Source organism: Ahaetulla prasina, chromosome 3 (assembly GCF_028640845.1).
Source record: "Ahaetulla prasina isolate Xishuangbanna chromosome 3, ASM2864084v1, whole genome shotgun sequence".
NCBI classification, from domain to species: Eukaryota; Metazoa; Chordata; class Lepidosauria; order Squamata; family Colubridae; genus Ahaetulla; species Ahaetulla prasina.
This window is the reverse complement of record NC_080541.1, coordinates 75269207-75293116: the sequence shown is the minus strand read 5'-3', so window position 1 is coordinate 75293116 and position 23910 is coordinate 75269207. Positions and strand designations below refer to the sequence as shown.

Here is a 23910-nt window from a genome sequence, read left to right as displayed (position 1 = left end):
TAGATGACCTCCAAGATCCCTTCCAACTCTGTTTTTCTGTTACTCTGTTATTTTGTTATGTTTTTGTTAGCTGTTTTTGACTAGCTTCCTATATTTTAAGTCTGGGTCCATCTAACACAACTTAGCCTTTTCAGACAAGCAGACAAGCAGCAAATATCCACGGCAAGGGCCGTGGTGGCTCAGGCTGTAAGATAGCCTGTTATTAAAACACAGCTGCCTGCAATTACTGCAGACTCGAATCCCACCAGGCCCAAGGTTGACTTAGCCTTCCATCCTTTATAAGGTAGGTAAAATGAAGACCCAGATTGTTGGGGGGGCAATAAGTTGACTTTGTAAATATACAAATAGAATGAGACTATTGCCTTACACACTGTAAGCCGCCCTGAGTCTTCGGAGAAGGGCAGGATATAAATGTAAATAAAAAATAAAAAAATAAATAAAAATAAAATTAAAAAAACGCTAAAATGTCTCTTCAGCCTTGCTGCCTGGAGTGTATGAGATCCAGAGGGACCGTGTACCATATTATCCCTGTCACAAACATCTCTGAAGAGAACTAGCTTGTGTGATAAAATGTGTATTATTATTTTTTGGATGTACCCTGTTTCCCCCAAAATAAGAAATCCCCTGATAATAAGCCCAATCGGGCTTTTGAGTGCAAGGCAATAAAGCCAAGCACTTATTTCAGGGTTCAAAAAAATATAAGACAGGGTCTTATTTTCGGTTAAACGGTACATGTCAGCTTTTGTCTGAGAGGGAGGGCATATTCCTTGGGGATATATGTAAAATTTCTTAATTTTACTACCATAACAACCTCCTTGTGAATAGCTTGAGCTGAGAGTAAGTGATAGCCTAAATTATGCAGTGCTTGAGTAGGGATTTGAATGTGGATTACTTTGAACCACATTCTTTGTTCGGAAAATCTACACTTGAGAACATGGGAGTTAACCATTCCTGATCTAGTATGTTCAAGAAAATAAATGAATCAAGAAAAGCCAGTATTATCATCTGAATCAACATAGCCCCCTCGACGGAGTTAATCAATCAATTGTTTAAAAAAGTCTGCTTGAAAACTAAACCTTTCCTTCCATAATACAGTTGAGAAGATACATTGAAAAAATTATATCGTGTTTCCCCAAAAATAAGACCTACCCCGAAAATAAGACCTACCCTGCTTCAGAGCGCATGCACTAAAATAAGACCACCACCAAAAATAAGACCTAGTGAAGGGGTGGGCTTGGCCAGCACAACAGGCAGCCCTTCCTTGATCACCTCATGGCCGCTAGACCCCTTAATCACGCCTGCGGATCAGCTGAGCCAGTGAGGGCTGGCATCTGCCTCTCATTTTGTCTCTCTGAACTCCTGGAGGTGTTTCCTGCAAACACCTCCAGGCTCCGCGGTTTTATATATATAACCCAAGGTGCAATTATACAATATAAGAAACATTTTTGTCTCTCTTACTCTCTTGTTATCCTTCCTTTGAAAGTGATATCATTGGTTTCTTTTCTTTTCTTTTCTTTTCTTTTTGTATATTGGGCTCATTGGTATGGCATGGAATAGAATCATGAAGAAACAAAATAGATCGTTGAACAGGAGGTAGAAGCTTTTGGAGTAAAGAGCTGAAATGAAGAAAAACTGGGCAGAAATTGGTGGAGCTGAGATAAATGGGTCCAAAGGCAAAACACAGAGGAGAATGCCCCTTCAAAGGGAGGCATTATAGCTTTCAAGAACAGACTTATATACTCAATAGTAAGGCTCCATCCAGTTCATACTGGAATGATACGATGAAGTTGGTAGCAATGAAGAGAAAAAATGATGCTACACATGTTTTCACTCACTGAAACAAATCGAATAATTTCTATTTTGTGTTTGTGTGTATTAAATGTCACTCTATGATAGCTTCAATATCTTTCAGATATTGTCAATTTTGCCTTCATCAGCTGAAGTTCATCTAGCTTTTACTTGCTTTTTGCTCTTTCCCAAGTGCTGTTAAGATTGCTATTTATGGGCATTCAGAGTGACATGTAAAACTTTTAAGGAGCAATGATATAAACAGAAACACTAGCAAGAAAACCAAAGTGTAAATATTTTGGTCTTTTCTGTGGCTATCTGCACTGCTTACTCAGAGTTTTACCAAGTTTTCCTGTTTTTTATTGAGTAATTCTGACAATTAGTGCTGTCCAGAACCTCATGTTATGTTTAGATTGTTCAGAAGTTTCCATGACCTTTGAATTTCTTTGGTGTTGCTAGTGTCTTAAAAAACCTCATGGAACTTGTGGTTTGTGCAGTATTTGTGTTTTGGAGAGGGGAGCCTAAAGATAAAAGTCACTGCTTTGTGTTGTCTAAACAGTATTGATTTAGTAATGTTGTTCAGTTGCTTGTAATCCAGTATACCTTGCATAAATGCTGTTATTTGTGGTAGCCAATATATTGAGGGCTGAAGCATTTCTCAGGCATATTTATGAGCAACTAAACTTTCCCATTCTAATCTTTAAAATGCAAGACATGTGCATTCCACACTGACCAGTGCTTTGCAACTGGGGGTGATACACCCGGCCTTCTTTTTGTGGCTTCTGGAGCGGTTCCAGATTGTTGCTGGTTTTTATTTTCTAATAAAATAAAGTGTTAAAGTGAATGCATGGTTAACATTAAAAATTACAGTTAAAATACAGCAAAAGCAACCTTTTAAAACACGAAGTCTGACCCTACCCTCTTTAAGACCCTGACAGGTTACATTCCCTCTCAGGCTATGGATTATAAATAAATAAATAAATATATCCCAAGCTGTAAAAGTTGGCTGCTCCCAAGGTAAAAATATTGTCCTTTATAAAATATTTCTACTGTATGACCACCGTTTTGAAAGCCTCCGATTCCTACAGATATAGTCTCCACGTGTCACTAAACATTATTAGCTCTCTTTCGTGCAAATTTCTAACTGCTTTTGAATTCTGGAAATATTACAGTTTTGGGTTTAAAATGTTATGTTTGGTTTTACACAATGCCACAAACAATTCTAATTTTATTTAATCAGTTGGATGAGCTGCTTGGGGCTTTAGGATTTGCATTCCTCAAACATCTTGAAGGACCAGATTGTAGAGAATCTACATATATACATGCTGTAAAAGATATTGATCTGAATATATCTTGAACAGGCAGCTTTTCTTCACATTAATGTGATGACTTGATGCTAATATGTATTTGCTCAGCTTCATTTCAGTTATAACAAATCTACCATCAAGTGTTAAAAATTCTTCTGAAAAAATTAAAGGGTTGCATGTGACTGTTTTTCAACATTTGCATATGTTTATGTGCTATTACACCAACGCTCACAATTTTTGTTTGTAGATAATACTTTAAAAACTGTTGTCAACAATGTGTTTTATACATGGTTTTTCCCCTGCTTTGATTGACAACTAAGGACAGGGTGCATCTTTGTTTTATAAACAACTGCCAAAAATGAGCTAAACATTTTAAATACCTGGGGAATTATAAAGCTCAAACTTGATGTGCCTAGAGCCTCCCTAACTGGTATATGGCTTCTCCTTCTTGATTTTTCCCAGGTAGCCTCATAAAAATGTTTTCATTAGGTGAGAATGAGAAGTGCGTGTAATTTTGGTCCCCATTCAGGTTGGCATGCATCTTTGGACAGATAATCCCAAAGGGATGCATTCTTACTACCCACAGTTTTGGTATATCTCCTGCCTGGAGAGCAAAAAAAAAGGCTACGGAAGCTTGTGAACAGTCTAACTATGAAAGCAAGTTACTGAGCAGTGTTGTCATATTCTTTGCTGGTGCTACATGTAATTAAATAGCTTACTTAGATAGGAAAGCTGCAGCAGATCGCAGCATCTGGCTGCTCTTGATGAATCTTGGAAACTAAGCAGGATTGGGCCTAGTTAATACATGCACCTTCTGGGAATTCCAGACTTGGCTAGACTGGGATGTCAAAAAAAAATATCCTGGAAGATGATTTTTTATTTTTATTTATTTTATTTATCACATTTGTATACCACCCTATCTCCCTAGGGACTCAGGGCGGTTCACAGGCAGATAAAAAAGATACATATAAATATAAAATAAAATAACACTTAAAAAACTTATTCTACATGGCCAAATTTTAAAAGCAATATAAAAATAACCCATTAAAACCAATATAAATTTAAAATCTAATCCAGTCCTGCGCAAATAAATAGATGTGTTTTAAGCTCGTGGCGGAAGGTTCAAACCAATGGCAAACCACTTGTGTAGCTCTGTCAAGGAACCTGCATGAGTGCTGCAGTTACCGGGAACTAAGCTAAGCTCAGGTTATCTGGATGCACAAAACAGGACAACCCTACGTTACCTCTTAGCTCTCAATAGAAAAGATCAATCTATGTTGCCTGCACTAAATCAATGGTAGACAAAGGGCCGCAGTTTGGTGAGAAAAAAAAGATAAGTAACTTTTATATGATCCAATCTATGTAAGTGAAGACCTATTGCCAGAAGCATTGTTGTTGATTCAGATCAATGCTCAAATTATCATTTTAAGTAGTTTATATGATAAACTATATAGGTATAAATATTATAGGTATAAATATTATAGGTATAAATATTATACCTATTTTTTGTTCATTTTTAACCATATTTTTTAATACTTCAGTTGCCACATAATCATACCATAATAAATAAATAAATAATAAATAAATACCATATTTCCCTGAAAAAAAAGCCCTCCCTGAAAATATTTAAACGCATGCACAACCGGTCCCTGCCATTTCCTCTGGTTAGGGTTAGGGAGACAGAGCTGGAAATCAGGTAAGAAGGCAAGAGAATCCCCGTCTTGCTCCACACGCCCCAAAATAACAAGATCTTCCCGAAAATAAGGCCAAGCGCTTATTTCGGGGTTAAAAAAATATAAGACAGGGTCTTATTTTTGGAGAAACATGGTATATTCTTACGCAAACTTCACTCCTTTGATAAAGTGTTGAACCACAATCTCTTCAGTATGATGTCATACAGAATAAAGTTTGAATACATAACATGTATGTATTTATATTTCAGAAAATGCAGCAGAAGCAGACCTTTGGCTATTGAACAGTTGTACAGTAAAAAGCCCTGCAGAAGACCACTTTCGGAACTCAATTAAGTAAGTTGTTATCCTTTGATAAGCACTCTTGAATTAGTAGAGATGACTGAAAACTCTTTTCTTGCATAATTACTCTTGTTCAAAGCAGAAATGGAAAGTACAGAAGACAGGTATAAGTTGATGGCAATTGTACCAAAGTGTTGGAAGTTATTCAGTACTTGGTTCATTAAGTTGTTTTCTTTATTAAAATCCTTAAACCCCCAGGATGGCCCTAAAAAAGTCTTAGATATGACCCCAGAAGTTCCAAAAAATGTTACCAGCTTGTAATTTTAATGTAACAGTATAGGAACATTATTAAATACATTACTGAAGAATAATTATATTGACTGTAATTGATTAGTTATTTGTATGCTGTCTATTTAAACTACTCTAGGCAACTTAACAACAGTTACATAGAATCTGTAAATATAATCATTCCAATATTTAAAAAAATCTACTGCTGTCCTCTATTAAATAACACTCTCTAAAAGCCTTGTGGAAGATAATGTTTTATATTTGTTCCCTGAAAGATAAAGTGCTGGAGACTAATATGACCTCAGGGGACAAGCTACTCTAAAATGAGAAGGCTATTATTGCAAATGCCATTTTCTAGGTCCCCAACCCCTAATCTCTCCAAGGATTGATACCTGCAGCATTCTGTGCTGGCCAGAATGGTGGCCTTGGTGCCTGAGGAAGATAGTGAAGGAGGGCCCAAGCCATAGAGAGCCTTATTAGTTTACATCCAGCAACTTGGATGGAAACCTACAGCAATCAATAAAAATAAAGGTTTCCCCTAGCCAGTCGTGTCTGACTTTGGGAGCAGTGCTCAATCTCCGTTTCTTAGCCAAGGGAGCCAGTTTTCTCTGGACACTTCTATAATCATGTGGCCAGCATGACTATATGCCGAGACACATGGAACACTTATTATCTTCTTACAGAAGTGGTGCCTATTTATCTACCTGCATTTGCATGCTTTCAAACTGCTAGGTTGGCACAAATCAAGCAAGCAAGCAAGCGGGTCTCAAATAAGAGATATTATTCTGCTGAACCAGTTTGAGCTGGTCAGTAGGCAAGCAACTCTGCTCTGTGCCAGATACAGCTTCTGTGTTTTCTTGAATGACATTGCCATTTATAGCAAAATGCACTAATCCAGTTTAGAAATGACAAAAGCAAAAGTTACCTTTGATCTAGGTGCAACTGGTAGATCCACCCAAACTCACCAAAGGATTTCCTGCCGTTGCTTCCATGTGCTCCTGCTTCAGCAGGAGCTGCCAATCCCAGACAATACTCAGTTATACCTCTCAACACCAGGACAACCAAATGATGTCACAGAGATCTTGTCACAATACCTGGAGGTGGCTTGGTTATGAATTGGGAGGACCAAGCTTAAACTCAACCTTGACTCAAGATTGAGTGGCTGTCAGTTCCTGGTTTTTCTGATATAGTAACCTTTTCACCTTTAATTCTGAATGGAGTTATATTTCACCAGACAAAACTAGTGTGTAAGTTGGAAGTTCTCTTTGATTCATAAAGTAGGTAGCAATTATGGCCAGGAAAGTCTGTAGTTAGAGTGCTTGATGTGTCAATTAAGACCTTTTCTGGATTGGGAGGTCCTTCTCACAATTACTCATGCTGTAAAAGCTAGTGGATTCTATAAAGGACTATCTTTGAAGATCCCTCAGAATCTGCAGTTGGCCCAGAATGTGGTGGCATGAAAGGTTTGAGGCTGAATTATGGTTATAATCAAACTATGTGAGCTGCTATGGTTGCCAGTAAACTTCTGGGTATAATCAAGGTTGTTGCTGGTTGTTACCTTCAGAAGCCCTTTCATGGGTTATCTGAGGGACCATCTTCCAGTTTTTACCCATCCAATCTGGTATGGCAAGATAGGCACAATCTGGGCCCTGTCAGTGAAAGAATGTCAGCTGATGAAGATGAAGAGGCATGCTTTTTCTGCCATAGCATTTTCCCCCTGGAACATCTTAACTCCTGAGATTAGGATTTCCCCAACCGTGCTGGTTTTTGGGAAGGCCTTGAAGACTTGGCTATGTGGCCGGGCCTGGAGTCCTGAATTTATGGAGAGCCCTGTTTCCTGATTATGCTGACATCAATGGGTTATAATATCTCTTAGCTGCAGTTTGTATTTAATTTCTTTTTGTATTGTGTTTTGATTAGTTTTATGATTGTTTGCTGCCCAGAATCACTGGTTTGAGATGGGTAGCTACACAAATTGAACGAACGAACGAATGAATCCCACTTATCTAAGGGGCTGCCTTTTATCCCATTGTTTGTGTCCAACTGGTAGGATCAACAGAGTGAACATGGTCCAGATCTCATCTTTAAAGCAGTATTATCTGTTCCTAGGAAATTGCCTTGTCTCTTATGGTGCCAATGAGAGCACCATGGAATAATTATTAGGTTTATATAGCCCCAACCCTTCTATTCTTTACACAAGCCTTGAAGAACTGACCTGCTTTGATTGTGTATTAATGTCTTCATATTTATTTTGCTTACATTTTAAGAAAATTAATTGTAGGCATTAGCCTTTTTGTATTTAGTCTCTCCTATTACATTTCAATATTTAAATGTCATATAGTATCATAAGTTCATCTTTCTCTCTTTTCCTGAACACAAGCTAAGCTCATAATCTATATTTATTTCTTAACAGTAACAGGATGAGTTAAGTTTGGCTAAGTGCTAGCATCTACTGTGAATAAAATATGCAGGGAATGGGACAAAGTTAGGTACAAATAAGTTTAATAAAATTCTTCATCATAAGTCTCTGCACTGCGCACCAGAGATCCAAGAGGTAAAATGTACTTGTTTCTATGTGGCAGAGTGTGTGTCTGTACACGGCCACTGTGAAAGGCTCCAATGAAGGGTTTTCATTGGTATGACCAGTAAGGTGATTTTAAACCCAGAAATTGAATTCCTGGTGAGGCAGAGAACTAGCAACTTGAAATTCTTTACTTCCATAATCTATGGCTTTTTAGGAATAGGATTTCTTTTAGTTCTCTAACTTGACATCCTGATAACGTCTACTTTCCTCACTTTTCGGATGGGTTTGTGACCTCAGCTGTAGTAATAAAAGCCATACCTAGTAAAGTAGATACCTAATAAACCTTGCCTGGTCTTGAAAAACTAATACAAGTAGGACCTGGTTAGGCTGACTGGGAGATAACTGGCAATTCCCAAGACTCTAGGCCAGTGATGGTGAACCTTTTAGACACCGAGTGCCCAAACTGCGTGCGCATGGCCAAACTGAAAGGTGTGCACGTGCGTGCAAATGTGCGAACATGTGCGTGTGCACACATATGTGCAGACATGCACGAGCATGTGTGCATGCGCAGCAGAGACCCGAAGCTGGCTGGTGGGAGGCGGGGCATCCCAACACTGGCAGCGCAGCAAGAGATATGATCTTTTGTGAGCTTCTGTTTTGTCGTTTGCAGGTAAATAGAAGCTCATGAAAGAAACGCCACGGATATTTGACCTGGGGCGATGGCACACGTGCCAGCAGAGAGGGCTCTGCATGCCACTTCTGGCATGTGTGCCATAGGTTTGCCATCACAGCTCTAGGCTAAACTAGAAAATCGGGAAGGAAATCCCTAAAGACAGTGGCAAATGATACTTCTCTGCTGTTGTATAAAAAATTATAGGGATATATCCAGAAAGTCTGCAGGAGTCATGCTTAGTTGAAAATTTTATCTTTTCTTTTAAGAAAGCCCCAACAATAGTTTCCAGGTGAACTAATATAATGATCTATAACTACCTAAATTTTATTTAATAGTGAACTTTGTGCTATACTTTCCTCGTAATTGTTATAGTGCAATTTTTTTTTAGTGCAGCTTTATTTTGCCCTGTGGAACAATGTTATGATTCTAGTAGAAAGCTGGTTGTTTTGATTATCCACAGTTAGTAATAAGAATAGATGGAAACCTCATTTCAGTAGCGTGTCTCTTATAAACTTAAAATCTTGCTTGTTAAGTAAACAGTCAAATGGACTTTATGGAATCAGTGTGCAGATGGGCTTCTGTTGAGAGCGAACATGAGCTGTATTTTAATTCTAGTTAAGCAGCTGGTGTACTCTGAAGAATAAAGGAGAAGGCGGGGCTAAAAGATGAACAGCCTGTGATTCCGTCTTTCCTTTACGTTGTGTGCCTACTTTAAATTGAAGCACTGGCAGCCTGGCAGAAAGTTAGTGCTTTTCTGGCCAAGAAAAACCGAGTTTCCTAAACACCCACCGTTAATACGTTGTTAGGCAACAATAATGGATTGGGGCTAGCCAATTATCTTGGTAACAGAATTACTTACTTGGTTCCAACTGTTACAAGTGGTAATTTTGGACAATAGTAGGCACATGCATTGAAGCAGAACGGTGGAAATAACATGTTCTCAGTTACCGGAGCGCCTCTTGTGTCCAAAATATAACTGAATCTTATTTTAATTAAAACTGAAATATTGTTCACCACAGAATTATCTAATGGCCTTTTTGTTGTGGTTACAGAGGAGATATTTTGTCTGTGCTGAAACATCTGTAGGGGTTTCCAGTATATTTCAAAACACAACACATAGTGTTGCTTTTGTCCTATAAAGCTGAGTATGCTTTGTCTCTCTTTGTGAAACTGATTATTCAGTCGGATCAAGTCATGATTGAGCTGCTTTCAAACCTCTAATGTTGAAGATTAATTCAGTGATGAATCACACGTTGCATTTTCTCTGAAATGTCTTTGTAAAATAGATCCACTTCATATTCTACTTCTGTTGTTTATGCCGAACCATATATTTTTTTCAGAATGTAGGTAGTCCTGAAGCTACTACAGTTCATTTAGTGACTATTCAAAATTACAACAGCACTGAAAAAATTGACTTATGAACATTTTTCACACAACCATTGTAGCAGCTCAATGGTTCTGTGATAAAAATTCAGAGCCTTAGCAACTGAGTCACTTTTATGACGGTTGTAATATCCTGGGGGCGTGTGATCACAACTTTCGGACAAGCAAAGTCAATGGGGAAACCAGATTCTCTTAAGAACCATGTTACTAAGTTCACAACTGCAGTGATTCATTTAACAACTATGGCAAGAAAGGCTGTAAAATGGGGTAAAATTCACTTAACAAATGTTTCACTTAGCAACAAAAAATGGACTTAATTGTGGTCATAAGTCAAGGACTATCTGTATTATCAACTGTCAGTCAAAGTAATTTTTATACCATTTCTTGATACTATTTATTGTTATTATTTTCTATTTTAGTTTGCAATATTTACCTCAAGTGTGTATGTTAGAATGGTAGGATTATAATATTTTAAATAAAACTTTAAAATCATGACAGGTTGGGGTTTTTTTTGGAAATTCAGTCAAAACATAATCTTGATAATTATTATATAGAAATTTGAAGTACTAGTTAATATTACCTTCTTGGTAATTTTGAGAGTCACATTTTTTCTAATCACAGAGTTACCTTATGACTCTAAATGTTTCAAGTCTTGAGGTCTTCATTGTCCATGATTGGGGAAAACACATATTTCTGGTCATGTGTGTTTATACCTGATTATCCCTGAGTAAGAGTTTTCTAGTCATTATATGAGAGAATATAAATTCAGTCTAAATTCTAAATATCTCAGAGAGAAGAACTGGCTTCTAGTTTGGGAATCAGTGTTGGCAGAGATTATTTATCTTTCATACTCCAATGATGAAATAGTTGCTGGAAGAGGATATTTATCACCTTTTAAGCAATAGAACTGGTTCCTTTTGACTTGTAGGTTACTGGTGACATTTCACAATTTCCCACATTTCTACCATGAGCAAAATTCGTTTTCAACCACAAGCATTTAAACAAAAATGTACAAACTGAGTTTTTCAGATGAGTATTTTGGCATCCATAACCATAGAGGGTAGTCTAAGCAATTATATAGCGTCATTAGATGTAACAGAGACATAATTACATGTAATGAGCTGGTCATCCCACAGAAAGCTTCTTCAGCTGTCTTTCAACACACACATTATCATCCCTTGTTCGATGGCTCCTTCCTCTCTCTTTGATGAACATTAGTCATTTCAGATCAATTCTGATAACAGAATATTCATGTCTACATATTCATGTTTCCAACTGGAACTCTATCTCTGAAGGAGGTTTGATTGAATGTATAGATAACACTGAATAGGCTCAAAAATTGATCTACTCAATTTGAAAGAGTTAGATAACCCCAGATTATGTATATTCCACTACCTGGTATGTCTTGATACTGTTTTTTTTTCCTTTTAACTGGAAGTTGTCCATCTGTAATTGAAAGAACAGTGCAGTCAGAGAAAAGAAAATCCTGTGTTTTAGACAAATAGTCTTGTGAACTGGCATCTAAATTTGGATTCAATTCTAATTTGATTTATAAATATTTAGATTTTCTTTCTGCAGATGATTGCAAGGCATATCGGTAAGAGGGTAAATTTTCCCACTTCAGTAACACAATCTAAACTGTCCAAGAAAGATGGATGGTCCAGTAACTAATAATTATGCAAATTGGTATGTAAATATCATGCTTGCTAAACATGCTTCTGCTAAATTTTTTTCTGTGTCAAAAGCTACACTTTTAAAGAGTGTGCTGATGACCAAAACCAAATTGCCTCAGAATGAAAACTAAACTGAACTGAATTTTATTCATATTTACCTTTAATTAAAATTAAATATAAGTAATATTATTACTTTTGCATCATATAGTAATATTTTTTCTTTCATCACATTTAAATTAAATTTTAATGACCAGTCAGTGAGTTCCTTCTATCCAAGTCTTGAGAAGCTATATTTGCCCCTTGGAATCTAACTTTATACATTCTAAATATTTGGACAATATCTAATAGTACATATTCCTTAGGAGCAGTGATAAAAAAGCACTACATCTCAAAGACATTTTAAAAAGAGTTTATCCTGGAAAGACCAATAAAATAGACTAAATGCATTTAATGATATCTGGATTGTTTGTGACTTCCCATGTACAGTGAATTTGCAACTAAACCAGGTATAAGTTGTTTCCCAATTCTAATAAGTCTTCCTTATGAAATTGGAAAAAATAAGAACAGTTGGATAAACATTTAGAAATTAAAATAATAGCAAAAATGTGGTAGGTAATTAACCCTTTTTCTAAAATTGGCCAAGGCTGGCCAGGTGTTGCCACTAGGTCGTAAAAACATTGTTAGCTGAAGTGTGAGTCATTTGTAAATATTTTTACAGAGATTTCTTACTCATGTGAGTAGCTTTTACAAGTCTGTTAAATTGTGATTTTGCTCAGCAAATTCTTACACTATGTATCTTTTCACAAGATGACATTTATTCTTAAAATTAAAACCTTTATTGCCTTCTATGGATTTCTGAATTTCTATCATGAATGTGAAATCTGTAAAAGAATTAAAATGGTCTAATTTGTCCACTTCACTGCAGTGTACATGATCGGTATGCATTTCGCTTGTGTTGATATCATCAGAAATATGGATATCAGTTATATTGATATAATTAGATACTTGGCTGATTATTTTTTTAAAACATCTATCTTTTTCTCATTTCTTTTTTGGATGTAAGTTATTTTATTATTAATTGAAACTCATCAAACAAGAGTCACTGCGAGTTGGGAGGCATAGGCATTTTAATAATTATCTATCTATATACATTACTACTAAAACTCTTACTTTTATGACCTTGAACTGGGTGAAATGGTGTATCAAAGAGCACCCATTTTTGAACCAAGCTATCTTAAATGGGCTAACTTACGGAAAACTTTCAAAATCCAGGACCTATGGCTCCCATGGAAATTTGGCAAACTTGTGGTCGCTTCAGTGCTGCTGTGCTACCACCCAGAGGCTTAGTACACCAGTCCTGTCCCAAGTCCTTCAGCGACTGGGTAGACTGGTCTCACCATTGGCTGCTAGAGAGTAGTCAGCTGCAGTCAAGGGCGTTAAAAGGTGCTCCTGCTCCCCTTTTTGACACCAGTCTAAACGTCTGGTTACATTCTGATGGGTTATGATTAAATTTGTCGCCAATGTGTTAGATTTAATTTGGTTGACTTTGGAAATCTCTGCCAAATTTTCATCCTAATAATCAGGAAAGTTAACCTTTTAACTCCGAAATAAGCTTTTCAGAATTCTGACTAGTAGTATTTTAGGTTAAGGTTTCAACCTAAGAATGCCAGCATTGACTTTCAGGTGGGGTACCAAGGTATGGACAATTTATGTTGGCAAAACTCTTTAACATTATTTCATGGTGTTGCAATGGATAGAAGCCTGCCACTCTTGTGGAGACTGAGTTGCCTGAATCTCCTTGTAGTTTTGGTAGCAATTACTGGCTTCTTATCAATGTGAGAACCAATTTTCACAAAGACCAACTATCTTATCTTTAGGTTTGCCCATGATTGTTGTGAGTTTTTATTGTGAGCTTTTATTATAGCAATAACATTATTCTTAGAAAATATAGTTCGGTTACTTGGCCTTTCTTTTCTTTTTGGTTTAATAATGTCCCTTATGTTTTCGGTGCATGTCCTCTCTTACATTCTGTACAGTTTTGACTTTTGCTGAAGTACTTCTCCTGAATTCAGTACATCCAGAGGTGTCAAGCTGGTGGCTTGCGGGCCGGATGCCCGCACATGCAGGCCACGCCTATCCCAGCTCCACAAAGGCAAAAAAATATATGTCATGATACGTCACGTGACGCGATCGAATTTGACACCCGTGCAGTACATAATGAGAGACTCATGAAATTATTGACAACAAGACTGGAGAATTCTCACTCAGTTTCTAAAAACGGTTTGATGGACCGTTTACAGAGAGTGCTACATAGAGTATTTCTGGTTCTTTTCTTAAATGGTATAGGTATCCAGTATTGCTTTTCTTTGAACATTAGTATCACTAATGTGAAAAAAAAAATTTTTATTTAAAAATGTAATTTATTTGGCAGAAATTCTTATGTCATCAAGAGGGTTTTTTTCTTTGCCTTAATTGCAGACACAGAAACAAAACACTAATGACATAAAACCTAATCCATTATTTCATATTTGAAGGGGCTGGTTTCTTGATATACTGTGGAAACATTACCCACTGCCTCTTAAAATGTAATTTCATAAAAGAAATCCGTTTTCCAAACTTCATACAGCATACAGAGACTGGTGTGTTTGAACTGATGTCACCCTAGCTCCCAGGCAGAACATCTGCTGATGGATCTGGCTGCATAAAGTGAAACTGGTTAGCTTTTTTTATTAGTTCATACGGTAAATCTAGCTGATGGATCCATGCTTTGTTTTCCAATTAGATATTAGACTGAATTACTTGTCCAAATCCCAGACTGCTTTTCCAAGCATCGGTTCCGTTCCAGGCCAGATTAAAAATGTGAGCTTTTCTTTCACAATATAGCTGATACATCCCTGCCTCATACTGTATTGTGATGAAGCAAGCCTGCCATTTCTGTTCACGATTAAGTTTCTTCATCACTTAGTTCTATGGCAGACCCTCCGGCTCCCAACGTTTTAAATATTTTCAGAACAAATCATTTTCAAACTAGAAAGTGGCTTCTCCCGCCCCCCCTCAAGCAAAACAAGGTGGGGCATTTCCCCCTGACCTCAACAAGAGACATGTGAATTCCTGAGAACCTGAGAACTGATTTTTATTCAGTTGGCTCTATAGGAAAATAGTAGAGATGCAATTCTGTTTTCCTGACTTAAGCTCCACCTGTATTTTCCACAGAACTGGAGAATAAAGCAACTTTCTGCTTTAGGTTCTGAACACATAGATATGTGTAATTCTACATATGTTATAAATAGCTTGCTTTTAATTTTATCTTATGAAGTTGGAATGTTATAAATAACAATAGTTAAAATTGGAGAGCCAGGTCGGTGTAGTGGTTAAGTTTAGAACTCATGGGAGACCATGAGTTATAGTTTTGTTTGGCCCAAGGTCATCCAAAACCAGTTGGGTGACCTTGGGCCAGTCAATCCTCCCAGCCTTAGAAAGCAGGCAGTGCTAAAAACTTCTGAAAAATCTTGCCAAGAAAACTGCAATAGTTAAAATCGCAAATTTTAAAGTTCGGAAGATATGCTAAGACAAAATTCATCAGTGTTAGTCTGAGCTTCAGACATAAAAGCAATCAAATACTTTTAGGGCTGTAGAAGGAGTCTGTAATTCCTCAAAACAGCACCTTTTTCTTGTAACTCTAAAGCATTCTGTAGTCCTAAAACTGAGTCCCTGTGCTTTGGTCAGGGGAGGGCACTCATTTGAAGATTGCTGTTCTAACTTGAAAGCCATGGTTTAGCTTTATGTCTAGGACTAGCCATAAATCCTAGTAGGTTTTTGTAATTTTGTAGACCCCCATTGTGTACATGCTATGTGGAAAAAGGATAAAAACTATTACAAATCTTAATGATTTACACACAAACACATTCACACATTTTTAAAGCTTCACTGGGAGATGGAAGAGTTTAATATAACCTTTGATACTTGAAAGTTTCATTGGTAAACAAACCAGTGGTGGGTTGCTACAGGTTCGCCCTGGATCAGGCAAACCGGTAGTGGTGGTGGGAGGCTCCGCCCACCTGGCCGGATGCTTCTGTGCATGCACGGAAGCGTTGCACACATGAGCGAACCGGTAGCAAACTAAATTGAATAGAATAGAATTCTTATTGGCCAAGTGTGATTGGACACACAAGGAATTTGTCTTGGTGCATATGCTCTCAGTGTACATAAAAGAAAAGATACGTTCATCAAGGTACAACATTTACAACACAATTGATGATCAATATATCAATATAAATCATAAGGATTGCCAGCAACAAGTTATAGTCATACAGTCATAAGTGGAAAGAGATTGGTGATGGGAACTATGAAACGATTAATAGTAGTGCAGATTCAGTAAATAGTCTGACAGTGTTGAGGGAATTATTTGTTTAGCAGAGTGATGGCCTTCGGGAAAAAAACTACTGGAACAGACATTAATTATTTTTTATTAATTTGAGAGACAATAGCAAATGACTGTTTAAAAAATATTCTGAACAATATTGTGGGAGTGTAGCAAAAGGAAAATTGAAATAAATACTGAAGTCTACATTCACAGATCTTTAGAAAGTAATTAATACAAGAAATCTCCTTGAGAAGATTCTTACTATGGTTGCATTTCTCTCCGATATCTGCATAAATTTTTTAAAATACTCTTTACTTTAGGTTAGTATTTAAAAATAGGAAATAAATTGAACAACCACCACTAAGTAGACAATTTTCATTTTCCCTTATCTGTGAAATGTGTTTATAAATTTGTATCATGAGCAGTGTGTGTGTGTGTGTGTGTGTGTGTGTATATGTATGTATGTATGTATGTATGTATGTATGTATGTATATGTGATAGGGACGCAGTGGCTTAGTGGGTAAGACGCTGAGCTTGTCGATCGATAGGTCGGCAGTTCAGCGGTTTGAATCCCTAGTGCTGTGTAATGGCGTGAGCGCCTGTTACTTGTCACAGCTTCTGCCAACCTAGCAGTTCGAAAGCACGTAAAAAGCAAGTAGAAAAACAGGGACCACCTTTGGTGGGAAGGTAACAGCGTTCCGTGCGCCTTTGGCATTGAGTCATGCCGGCCACATGACCACGGAGACATCTTCGGACAGCGCTGGCTCATCGGCTTTGAAACGAAGATGAGCACCACCCCCTAGAGTCGGGAATGACTAGCACGTATGTGCGAGGGGAACCTTTACCTTTACCTTTATATGTATATGTATATGTATATGTATACGTATATGGATTTATTTATTTATATTTCTGCATTTCCAACTGGAATAATTACTTAGTTGCTTTAATGTCGGTTGTTATGCAAAGAGATGACTAACTGGTTAATCTTTACTTCTTTACTTCTCGTTTGCATATCAGTGCGAAAGGTTTATTCATTAAAAATTTAAAAACGGCAGATTTATTGGATCGGAAGTCATGTGACAAACATGAATACTTTCTAACCAATTCTACTTTGGTAGATGAACTTTTTAAAATCACTTTTATATAACAATTTTCTTTAAAATTATTTTAAACAATTTAAAACATAACTACCTCCAAACAGCATTGCATCTAAACCTCCTGGAATGTTTTTTTCCTCCCCAATTGTTAATCTTTTGACAGATAAACCCTTAACATCACATTAGTTTGGTCTGTCAGTTTCACAATATATTTCTGACGTGACCCACATCGTTGAAAAATTTCCCTCCCTCCCTCTCTTTCTCTTTCTTTTAAGAAAAGCAATGCATTCCATTTCATATATAAGCATTGTGAAATCTGTATCTTGAAGAGCAGCAAGTAGAAAATGATCTTAGGAACAAGGAACTCTGATGTAATATATTTTAAAGTTTCGGGCTAATTATAATAAGTTTTTTAATTCACATTTTAAATTGTACATTGTATTGTCTTTTTTACTTTTGCCTGTACACTATAAAAATCAAATAAAATAAAATAAAATAAAATCAAATAAAATAAAAAAATAAATAAATCCTGATGTTGTATGTTTCAGAGTATCTCTGTTGCAGGCTGGTGCCTGGAATCAAATGTTACCTTGAGGGCCTGTCTTTCAGCTATTTTCCCCTACTAATCTTATGAATGAAACCTGAACCATCTGCTTGACAGATGGTGCAGGCAGGTTGGTAACCAAAGGAATTGTGTGTGTGTATGTGTGTGTTTTATTTGCAGGTAAAGTTGTGCTTACCATATGTACTTTGTTTACCAAGAGTTACTAGACTCTTTAAAGAAAAAGACTCTCAGGCCATCTGGATTAGAAAGTCATAACTGGAAGCAAGGCAGTTGAACCCGTACAAAGTGCCTTTCCTCAAACTGCTGTTTACTAGATCATTTATGACTAATTAATGGGGCTGACTAATTTGGATTGCTGAATAATGGGTGGGACTTTTCAGTTTTCACAAAGGACAATGGAAACATTTACCTTTACCCTGTTTTCCTTCCTCCTTGTTTAAGTTTCAAAACTATGAAGTGGCTTTTTAAAACTGACGGTGCAGGTCCTGGATGTGTAGGAGAGTGTGGTTTGGGGGCGATTATATTACAGATTTTAAATCTGATTTAGGATTTTTCTCTGTGTTACAGAGGACAGTATGGCTTAGTTTCATATGCCCAGTGTCCCCTTCTTCTCCTTGCTTTTACCTTTGCTTGGGTAAGCTGTATATTTGTAGAGGCCTGACAGATGTTAAAATAAAATCAAATAAAATAAAATAAAAAAATAAATAAATCCTGATGTTGTATGTTTCAGAGTATCTCTGTTGCAGGCTGGTGCCTGGAATCAAATGTTACCTTGAGGGCCTGTCTTTCAGCTATTTTCCCCTACTAATCTTATGAATGAAACCTGAACCATCTGCTTGACAGATGGTGCAGGCAGGTTGGTAACCAAAGGAATTGTGTGTGTGTATGTGTGTGTGTTTTATTTGCAGGTAAAGTTGTGCTTACCATATGTACTTTGTTTACCAAGAGTTACTAGACTCTTTAAAGAAAAAGACTCTCAGGCCATCTGGATTAGAAAGTCATAACTGGAAGCAAGGCAGTTGAACCCGTACAAAGTGCCTTTCCTCAAACTGCTGTTTACTAGATCATTTATGACTAATTAATGGGGCTGACTAATTTGGATTGCTGAATAATGGGTGGGACTTTTCAGTTTTCACAAAGGACAATGGAAACATTTACCTTTACCCTGTTTTCCTTCCTCCTTGTTTAAGTTTCAAAACTATGAAGTGGCTTTTTAAAACTGACGGTGCAGGTCCTGGATGTGTAGGAGAGTGTGGTTTGGGGGCGATTATATTACAGATTTTAAATCTGATTTAGGATTTTTCTCTGTGTTACAGAGGACAGTATGGCTTAGTTTCATATGCCCAGTGTCCCCTTCTTCTCCTTGCTTTTACCTTTGCTTGGGTAAGCTGTATATTTGTAGAGGCCTGACAGATGTTAAAATAAAAGAAGGGGGAAACCCTATCAATAACAATTTAAATAAATCTTTAGGTATAAGCCTTAAGCACTAACTTTAGTAAAAGGGAAAAAAAACAAAGAATAAAAGAGGTGTGGAAAAGCAAATAATGATAGCCCTAGCCAAAAACACAACAGTTGTTAAGCAGTTGACAGATTTACCTGTGACAGGCATCTTTAGCTGGGTGATGATGTTTGGGATATTGTGGGGTATTGTGTGTGAAGGCTTGTTCTGTGTTTTAAAAACCATCTGCAGGAAAAGCTGATAGATTTTATTTATTTATTTATTTATTTATTTATTTATTTATTTATTTATTTATTTATTTATTGATCAGATGTATACCCATCCCACCAAAGGTGACTTTGAGCAACCATGTCAATAACAGAATAAAAATATATATTAAAAAAACAGTGAATGCAAATAAAAAAGCAGTAGCAATAAATATCCTAAAAACTCAAAATACAATTAAAATGAAGGGAGAATAAAAAAATGGCCCTTCAACAATGGATCTATCTAGCCAAGTCCCTGGTTCCAGGGGAGCCCAGCCTGGACACATAGCCAGATATGTTGGCCTTCCGGAATATCAAAATCATGTTTTAAGGTGAATGTTGGAGCATAAAGAACATGTAACAGTGGTTGGCTTTTCAAGAAGTATAGGGCTAGTGGAATCCTTTATCCTGTAATAATGTTCAATAGATTCTAGAAATTTGGGATCCAAAAATTTTAAATCCAATTAAAATCCAGGAATATTTGCCACTGCTGAAAGACCATGAGTCTTGTCCATATTCTATGTCATGGCCTTATCGGATCCAGTTTGGAGGAGGAGGAGTTGGAAATAGGACCATCCAACAGGGATGGCACATCTTCCCCTGGAATGTCTGGAAAAGCCAGAGCCTGAGGATGATGCTGTTCCAGGCCCCTCTCGCATTGGGGAGTTGGTTAACTGGACAGGGAGCAGCCTGCCCTCACAAAGGCAGGAGAGGATCGGCTGCAGAGAGGCAGCGGTGATGAGAGGCCACAGAGCTGCCTCCCCCACCGATCTGGTGGCATGGAGAATGGAGCAGAGGGAAGGTCAAAGGAGGTCTGTGAGGCTGCTAGTGAGAAGGCTGCCCCACCCCACCCTGCCTCATAAGAAACATCTGGCTTGAGCTGAGTTAATCAAAGGCTGGGGGAGGGTGTCTTTGTCAGGAACAATTGTTTATTTCGGCATGCAGTTTCCCGACCTTTGTAAACTCTGACTTTGGATCGTGTTTCTATCCTGTGGACCTTGATTCTTGTTTGTGGACTCCGGACCTTGCCTTGTTGACTTGGAACCTTGTTTATGAATTACAGACCTGCCTTGTGGACTTAGAACCTTATTTATGGACTACGGACTTCCTCCTTGCCTTATGAATTGGCTCTGGTGAATATTGGGTTTAGTTTGTGGGCCTGTATGGCACTGATTGTGGGTGTTTGCCTTCAGGAAAGTTTGGAGTGGAGCTTTACCAGCCATTGTAGAGCCATTTGTCATGGGATAGCTGAGCAATAAAGGACTTTATTAGAGCCTACCACTGCCTACCCAGAAAGGGATGCGGTGACTCAGTGGCTAAGATGCTGAGCTTGTCAATCAAAAGGTCAGCAGTTCAGCAGTTCAAATCCCTAGTGCCATGTAATGGGTGAGCTCCTGTTACTTGTCCCAGCTTCTACCAACCTAGCAGCTTGAACCCACTTAAAAATGCAAGTAGAAAAATAGGGACCACATTTAGTGGGAAGGTAACAGCATTCCGTGCACCTTTGGTGTTTAGTCATGCCAGCCACATGACTATGGAGACATCTTTGGACTGTGCTGGCTCTTCGGCTTTGAAACAGAGATGAGTACCACCCCCTAGAGTCGGGAACAGCTAGCGCATATGTGCGAGGGGAACCTTTACCTTTTCCACTGCCTAGGAAACGGGGGTCATAACACTGTACCACATTTTCTCCTCAACATAGGGGCAGGGGAGGGATTCTAGAGGAGAAATTGTGTGTTTATCTGCCTAGCTCACAAAACAGGGCTCTGGCCCAACATACCTTAAAACCACAAAATAGCAAATTCAAAACATAGTACAATAAAAAACATTGGATGTTATTATTTTAAAAGGCTAGGCTAAAACATTGGATATTAACAATGAGTGACCTTGGCAGATCACCATTGTGTTGAGTCCCCCAGGGGTCTTGACATAGCCAAGTGTTGAGGGATTTCTGGAAGGGTGGCAGGGAAGGGACCAATCTCACTGAGTAAATGTTCCATAAGGAAAAAGGCCATCTCCTGAATTCCACTTCAGTAGACAGGATCTGCAACATACCTCTTCTGTTGGATCTGTCAGAATGGGCAGATATTATCAGGAAGGGACAGCTCACAATAACCCATCCCTATCCCATGAAGGCTGTTACAGGTCAAAGCCAGCATCTTGATTTGGACCCAGAAGCAAACTGGCAACTAACACAGCTGTTTATAACACATGTCATTTTAGGGACACACATAACTGCCCGTGCTGCCTCATTCTGCACCAACTGAACTTTTGGAATACGCTTCAAAGTAACCCCATGTAAAATATATTAGCATAACCAGGGGTGAAATACTCCCAGATCGGACCGGATCACACGATCCGGTAGCGATTGTGGCTGGTAGGTTCTCAATCCGGTAGTGATGGCAGAGCAAAGCTCCGCCCACTCACCTGGGTATCATTACTTCCTGGTTTTAACCAGGAAGTAATGTGTTTTTTAACCTTCTGGGCATGCGCAGAAGGTTTTGTGCATGCGCAGAAGGTCTGCGGGTGCGGCATGTGCACTTCCAAACCGGTAAGGAAGGTAAGTAGATTTCACCCCTGAGCATAACCCAGTGATTATGAGTGATTGTGAACAGAGCTACTAATTTTGGCTATACAGCCTATGTTTAAAATTCTTTTTTAACCTCTTGAATTACATCTTTCAGTATATGAAGGCCCTATCCAGCTTACAACTGGACTTAACATTTCCAGAATAACAAGTTGAACGGGACCTTGGAGATCTTCTAGTCCAAACCCCTGCTCAAGCATTCTTAATAGTTGTTTATTGACTACACAATGTTTTTTAGCCCGTGCATTATTATGGTTATAAAGCACAATGTCACATGACCACACTACCTAGTAATGGCAGTTCCTGCAATCCCTCCTTTAAATGAGGACTGCACGGGTTGTTAAATGAAAACATCACGCAATTGCATTTTCCATCTTCCTGCTGATTTCCCCATTGAATTTGTTTACTGGGAAGTGAAGGTCGCAAATCATGCCACGTGATGCTGTGGTGGTCAGAAATCCTTTCCAGTTGCCAGATCACAATCTTTCAATGGCCAGAGTTTTGAGGACTGGTCATAACTGCAGCTCATTCAGCAAGATTGCACCGTCGTTAGAATGGTCATTGAATAAGTGGTAGTTAATAGTTAAATGAGGACTATCTGTAGTCATGAAATCTGACATCCAGATTGTAGGCAGCACATTTTCTCTCTCATCCCATATGTGTACATTTTAAAAATGGACTGAAACCGTGGCTCTGTAAGTTACTTGGTGGCCCCCTTCTGCCTCTCTTGATTGGCTGAGGTCATGATTTAGTTTCGGAGTGAAACAGAAGCTCACATAGTGACGTCGGCACGAAAGGTGTATTTAATAAAGAAGTTCTGGCCATCTGTTGCGAGAAGAATGTTTTCAATGAGCCACCTGGTGTTTCAGAATGGATTTCTTCTAGATAAGCCTGAGTTTACTTAACAAACAATAATATTAATGGAGTAAAAGGTAGGAAACAGAGGCCAAAGCTTTCCCTCCTGTTGCCAAAAAAAAAAAAAGTTTGGATCCTAACGTTCAGACTATCCCTGCTCTCCTTTTGTGCTTCATCTGTCATTAAAGCAATTTTCTTCTTGCTTCCCAAATGGAAGATGATGAGTAATGTTGAACAAAAAGAATCCCACAATGATTAGTATAATGTTCGGTGCAGTATATGATTTAATTTGGAGCAGTAGATAGCCACCTGCTGTACTTTTTGTCTGAACGGTAATCTGGCAAGAAAGGCAGTGCTGTTTTGGTTCCTTTTTTTATTTGTCATATCTTTGGAACCATCTGACCCAGCTGTGGACTGAGTGATCAAGTGCTTAGCTACTGGGTGTTTATACAAATCAAACCAAGGCGTTTCTTTTTGTTTTGCACTATCGTAAAATGCTTTTAAGCATATTGCTACAATACTATAACTTTTATCAAAAACCAGCTTGCGTTGTTACCCAAATCTCTGAATTAAAAAGAGAGGAGAGGATTCTGTTACTCTTGCAGATTGCGATTACAGATATGGCTTTAGAAGCGCCTTGTTCCATTTTAAATAAATTGAGAATGTGTTTGTGGTAAATACATTAAAGTCCAAATAGTAATGTAGCAAAATAATCACAGTTTCGACATAAAGACAATTGCAAAGAGATGCTAAACGGGAAAAAAAATATGCTGATATTAAACCGGATTTCATAATGTGCACAAAATGAGCAATCTGGGCCAACTGGCTACATTGATCGGCAGCAGCTCCTATCTAGTTTTCTTTGGGGAATGTTACATGCAATGCATGTACTCTGTCACTAAGGGACATTGCCTCAGTAAGTATAATACTAATAAAAATAATACTTAGAATTATATACACATATAATATACACTATTAATATATATATTATATATATAATATACACATACATATATACAATACTTTACAGCACTCTTTAAGCTGTTTACAGAGTCAGCATATTGCACCCAACAATCTGGGTTCTCATTTTACCAACCTCTGAAGGATGAAAGGCTGAATCAGCCTTGAGC

General features: G+C 37.9%; 1 protein-coding gene across 3 annotated transcripts in view; it reads left to right on the top strand.

The window, feature by feature from the left end:
• The window catches only part of CDKAL1 (CDK5 regulatory subunit associated protein 1 like 1), a 333166-nt gene that overhangs the window by 52881 nt on the left and 256375 nt on the right, over positions 1–23910 (top strand). For all 3 annotated transcript variants that reach the window (XM_058174902.1, XM_058174904.1, XM_058174903.1), the window contains exon 5: positions 5038–5122. In XM_058174902.1, coding sequence (XP_058030885.1) covers positions 5038–5122 — 85 coding nt within the window. The remainder of the gene's footprint in view (positions 1–5037; positions 5123–23910) is intronic.